Here is a 6,294-nt window from a genome sequence, read left to right as displayed (position 1 = left end):
TATTACCGACATCAGTCAGTTACCTCAATTACCTCATTTTATCGTTTTGAAGCTGTGATAAATAAACATGCACAAGCTAACCAGTGGTCCTCTGTATAGCAATACACAAGTGAATGGATGAAGACACACTGAAAAGGAAATAAACTCAGTTCCATTTGGCTGTGAACTTTCTATATTCTTGGTATATCTTGCTTAAATTCCTGGAAGAGGCATTTGATGTGAATAATGTTAAATATTGAGTGAATGAATTATGCATGACTGATAAATATAAACATATATCTCTATATATGCGCACACACATATAAATTACATGGTTTGACTCTGCTAGTGTACAATGACCATCACTGGCACTAGCTTGAGCTGTGAGGGATTCATTCAAAAATGGAGCAGGGAGAAGAGGTATATTTTTCAGGAGATAGAAGCTTAGAAGTAAGACTTAATTTAAGGTATTAATTAGTATTTGTTTACCAGAATCTCTTTCAAAATATGAGTCTTTAGAATCCTTTCTATATTTTCTGCATACATCATTTCCAGGTTAAGAAATTCAGTATTATTCTGTAAATGTAGAACCCACCATGATCTTATCTTATTTAGGAGATTTATTTACCCTTGTCTTATTTATGGACTCTTTATAGCACAAAGAGGCATTCAATATCATGGAATTTGATTTTTTTTTTTTATTTTACTGAGGAGGAAATGTAACCCTCAGAAGGAGGTCGTTGTCATATGCTGCCCAATGAGTAACTCAGCTAGATGTTGTATTGAGGTCTTTTGAATCCAAGTTCACAGTCTATATGATTGTGATTTCATGTGCTGTTTTTATTTTTGTCTTTCAGAAATGTATATTCTGAATTTTCCTTGCTATTTGGTACACTGCTTTGGGCCATTTACGATATCACTGACCAACAAAATTTCCCAAAAGTGGGAGGTGCTTTAAGTTCACCTGAGTATCAAAATTAGACACCAACATGAACCATCCTTTGTATAAACACAACTTTTCTGCCCACAATTCTTACTCATTTTGATTATGATGACATAAAGTTGATAACATGGAAAGAGTGAACCATTCAGTGGTGTCTGAGTTCATTTTGCTGGGACTTTCCAAATCTCAGAATCTTCAGATTTTATTCTTCCTAGGATTCTCTATGGTCTATGCTGGGATTGTGTTAGGAAACCTTCTCATCCTGGTCACCGTGACCTTTGACTCACGCCTTCACACACCAATGTATTTTCTGCTTATCAATCTCTCCTGTATGGATATGATCTTGGCTTCTTCTGCTACCCCTAAGATGATTGTGGATTTCCTCCGAAAGCGGAAGACCATCTCTTGGTGGGGATGTTATTCTCAGATGTTCTTCATCCACCTCCTAGGTGGGAGTGAGATGATGTTGCTTGTAGCCATGGCAATAGACAGGTATGTTGCCATATGCAAACCCCTCCATTACATGTCCATCATGAACCCCCCGAGTGCTTGGTGGGCTGCTGCTATCCTCCTACACAGTTGGATTTGTGCACTCATCTAGTCAAATGGCTTTCATGTTGAATTTGCCCTTCTGCGGTCCCAACGTGGTGGACAGCTTCTTCTGTGACCTTCCCCTTGTGATCAAACTCGCCTGCAAGGATACCTACATGCTACAACTGCTGGTCATTGCTGACAGTGGCCTCCTGTCCCTGGTCTGCTTCCTCCTCTTGCTTGTCTCCTACACGGTCATCATACACTCGGTCAGGCACCGTGCTGCTAGTGGTTCCACCAAGGCTTTCTCCACTCTTTCGGCACACATCACGGTTGTGACTTTATCGTTTGCCCCATGTGTCTTTATCTATGTATGGCCCTTCAGCAGATACTCTGTAGATAAAATTCTTTCTGTGTTTTATACAATTTTCACACCTCTCTTAAATCCTATTATTTATACATTAAGGAATCAAGAAGTAAAAGCAGCCATTAAGAAGATAAGAACTCAGCACATAAATTCAGAGTCCAGAGTGCTAACCATTACACCATAGAACTCAACATATAAATTCAAAACCCACTTTGTAGATGATGCCTCCAAAGAGATAATCTCTTATTTGGACATTTTAAGGAATGAACTTTTAATGTATTTGAAGTTCTGTATTAGGAAACAGTAGGTGTTTAAATTGTTAATGACAATTTAAGGAATGGACATTTTAAGGAATGAACTCTTACTGTATTTGAAGTTCTGTATAAAGAAACCGTAGGTCTTTAATTGTCAAAGAGCAAACCCCTTGTTTGTCTCTATCACTGGTTAAAAGCATGACATCTACAATCTGGAAGACATGCATTTAAATCCTCTCTTCACTACTTCTTCTCATGCAAATTTGAAAAGAAAAATGAATAAATTCTCTTTCTCTACTTCTTTATCTGCAAAAACTTCTTTATATGTTTCTTTTATTATTTTGGCATGTTTTTAATCTTTACAATTGTTATTTTTACTACTGCTATGACTTGTAATTATTACTGCTGATATTATAGTTGTAGTTATTACTGGGAATCTGTATGTAGAAAATGTACACAGATGATCCCTCACATAGCTGTTAGCTGAGTGTCTGAGTCACTACTGTTTGGTGCTAGTTAAGTACGTTTAGTAGGTAATCCCTAGTTAATATGTATTAACTTTTAGTTACTCGGTTGCCCCAGACATGGTGACTCTAACCATTCTTCACATATTTTGTGAGCCCACAATGTGCCAGAAGATTGACCCAGGGTTTCAGGAAGCTTAGAGTCTATGGATGGAGAGAGTGAACTAAATATTCAGTCATGTTGTGGCATGTAAAGTACTATGTTACGTGGTTGTAAGTCCAATACAATTTTATCAGTAATAACACTAATATTTATCTCTTCCTTGTTTTCTGAGTCCACTGATAAATTGATTCAGAACTTACAGGGGGAAAGGGGTGATACTCCTGAAAAGTCTACAATCAATTCTTAGTACCAGTATCAAGCTTTTTTTTTTTCCACTTTTAAAATACAATTTACAAATAGAAAAAAAAATCACTGTCATTAGTGTACAATTCTGTGAGTCTTCACAAATGCATAGCCATGTAACCATCACAATGAGAAAACAAGAGAATTTCTTCAACCCTCAAATTCCCCTGTGTCCCTTTGTGGTCTATCCCTCTCTCCTATCTTCTGGCTGTGATAATAGTGATCTATTTTTTTGTGCCTCGTTTTCCTTTTCTAGACTGTCATGTAAGTGAATTCGTATAGTAAGTAGCCTTTGGGAATGGCTTCTTTCAGTCAGCATAATGGCTTTGAGATTCATTTGTTAGCAAGTTGTTTTAATCATTGTAAATATATATTACATTTTTTAAAATTGTTTGTTTGTTTGTTTGTTTGTTTATTTAGAGAGAGGGAGATAGGGAATCCCACGCAGGCTCCCCGCTATCAGCACAGAGACTGACACATGGCTCCAATTCATAAACTGAGATCATGACCTGAACTGAAACCAAAAGCCAGTTGCCCAACCGATTGAGTCACCCAGGCACCAAAAATCTATATTACATTTTAATGTCTATTATATAAGTACTCTCATTGCTATTCTTCCTCAAATCATCTGGAAACCAGTTCAGTTATTTATTATTAAGTAGAATGATTTTATTAAACGACATGAATGCTAAATATTATAATTTAATTAATCTCATACACTCATTTAAGTGGAAATATATTCCCAATATTGGTCTTTGTTAATTAATTAATTTATTTATTTCTTTTTATTATTTTTTAAATTAAATTTTTTTCTTTTTCTTTTTCTTTTCATAATTTTAATTTTATTTTTTATTTTATTTTATTTTTTTTAATTTTTTTTTAACGTTTTTTTATTTATTTTTGAGACAGAGAGACAGAGCATGAACGGGGGAGGGGCAGAGAGAGAAGGAGACACAGAATCGGAAGCAGGCTCCAGGCCCTGAGCCATCAGCCCAGAGCCCGATGCGGGGCTCGAACTCACGGACCGGGAGATCGTGACCTGGCTGAAGTCGGACGCTTAACCGACTGCGCCACCCAGGCGCCCCTAATTTTATTTTTTAAATTTATATCCAAATTGTTAGCCTATAGTGCAACAATAATTTTAGGAGTAGATTCCTTAATGCCTCTTACCCATTTGGTCCATTCCCCTCCCACAACCCCTCCAGTAACACTGTGTTTATTCTCCATATTTAAGAGTCTCTTCTGTTTTGTCCCCCTCCCTATTTTTATATTCTTTTTGCTTCCCTTCCCTTGTGTTCATCTGTTCTGTGTCTTAATGTCCTCATATGAGTGAAGTCATATGATATTTGTCTTTCTCTGACTAATTTCTCTTAGCATAATATCCTCTAGTTCCATCCATGTAGTTGCAAATGGCAAGATTTCATTCTTTTTGATTGCCGAGTAATATTCCATTGTGTGTGTGTGTGTGTGTGTGTGTGTGTGTGTGTGTGTGTGTATACCACATCTTCTTTTTTTTTAACTTCATATTTTATTTTTTAAAATTTACATCCAAATTAGCCTATAGTGAAGCAATGATTTCAGGAGTAGATTCCTTAATGCCCCTACCCATTTAGCCCATCCCCCTCCTACAACCCCCCCAGCAACCCTCAGTTTGTTCTCCATATTTATGCATCTCTTCTGTTTTGTCCCCCTCCCTGTTTTTATATTATTCTTGTTTCCCTTCCTTTATGTTCATCTGTTTTGTCTCTTAAAGTCCTCATATGAGTGAAGTCATATGATTTTTGTCTTTCTCTGACTAATTTCACTTAGCATAATACCCTCCATTTCCATACATGTAGTTGCAAATGGCAAGATTTCATTCTTTTTGATTGCCAAGTAATACTCCATTGTGTATGTATGTGTGTGTGTGTGTGTGTGTGTGTGTGTATACACACACCACATTTTCTTTATCCATTCATCCATGGATGGACATTTGGGCTCTTTCCATACTTTGGATGTTGATAGTGCTGCTATAAACATGGGGGTGCATGTGTCCCTTCGAAACAGCACACCTGTATCCCTTGGATAAATGCCTAGTAGTGCAATTTCTGGGTCATAGGGTAGTTCTATTTTTAGTTTTTTGAGGAACCTCCATACTGTTTTCCCAGAGTGGCTGCAGCAGCTTGCATTCCCACCAACAATGCAAAACAGATCCTCTTTCTCCGCATCCTTGCCAACATCTGTTGTTGCCTGAGTTGTTAATGTTAGCCATTCTGACAGGTGTAAGGTGGTATCTCATTGTGGTTTTGATTTGTATTTCCCTGATGATAAGTGATGTTGAGCATTTTTCCATGTGTCAGTTGACCATCTGGATGTCTTCTTTGGGGAAGTGTCTATTCATGTCTTTTGTCTATTTCTTCACTGGTTTATTTGTTTTTTGGGTGTTGAGTTTGATAAGTTCTTTGTAGATTTTGGATACTAACCCTTTATCTGGTATGTGATTTGCAAATATCTTCTCCCATTCTGTCGGTTGCCTTTTAGTTTTGCTGATTGTTTCCTTCGCTGTGCAGAAGCTTTTTATTTTGATGAGGTCCCAGTTGTTCATTTTTGCTTTTGTTTCCCTTGACTCCAGAGACGTGTTGAGTAAGAAGTTGCTGTGGCCAAGATCAAAGAGATTTTTGCCTGCTTTCTCCTCAAGGATTTCGATGGCTTCCTGTCTTACATTGAGGTCTTTCATCCATTTTGAGTTTATTTTTGTGTATGGTGTAAGAAAGTGGTCCAGGTTCATTCTTCTGCATGTCGCTATCCAGTTTTCCCAGCACCACTTGCTGCAGAGACTGTGTTTATTCCATTGGATATTCTTTCCTGCTTTGTCAAAGATTAGTTGGCCATACATTTGTGGGTCCATTTCTGGGTTTTCTATTCTGTTCCATTGATCTGAGTGTCTGTTTTTGTGCCAGTACCATACTGTCTTGATGATAACAGCTTTGTAGTATAGCTTGAAGTCTGGGATTGTGATGCCTCCTGCTTTGGTTTTCTTTTTCAAGATCGCTTTGTTTATTAGGGGGTCTTTTCTGTTTCCATACAAATTTGAAGATTATTTGTTCTAGCTCTGTGAAGAATTCTGGTGTTATTTTGATAGGGATTGCATTGAATATGTAGATTGCTTTGGATAGTATCTACATTTTAACAATATTTGTTCTTCCTATCCAGGAGCATGGAATCTTTTTCCATTTTTTGTGTCTTCTTCAATTTCTTTCATAGCTTTCTGTAGTTTTCAGTGTATGTATTTTTCACCTCTTTGGTTAGATTTATTCCTAGGTATTTTATGGTGTTTGGTGGAATTTTAAATGGGATCGATTCCTTGATTT

At 37.1% G+C, this 6,294-nt stretch overlaps 1 protein-coding gene across 1 annotated transcript; it reads left to right on the top strand.

The window, feature by feature from the left end:
- Window positions 1–1,043: 1,043 nt before the first annotated feature.
- On the top strand, window positions 1,044–2,004 carry LOC147580136 (olfactory receptor 4K13-like). Its single transcript, XM_086708542.1, is given in 2 exon segments — window positions 1,044–1,460; window positions 1,462–2,004. Coding segments are annotated over 2 exon segments (954 nt in total). The 5' UTR covers window positions 1,044–1,049.
- Window positions 2,005–6,294: the final 4,290 nt, after the last annotated feature.

This window comes from Puma concolor, chromosome B3 (assembly GCF_028749965.1).
Source record: "Puma concolor isolate L17-30 chromosome B3, mPumCon1.1.hap2, whole genome shotgun sequence".
Classification (NCBI taxonomy): domain Eukaryota; kingdom Metazoa; phylum Chordata; class Mammalia; order Carnivora; family Felidae; genus Puma; species Puma concolor.
Note: the sequence above shows the minus strand (reverse complement) of the source record. Positions and strands in the feature narration are given on the sequence as shown.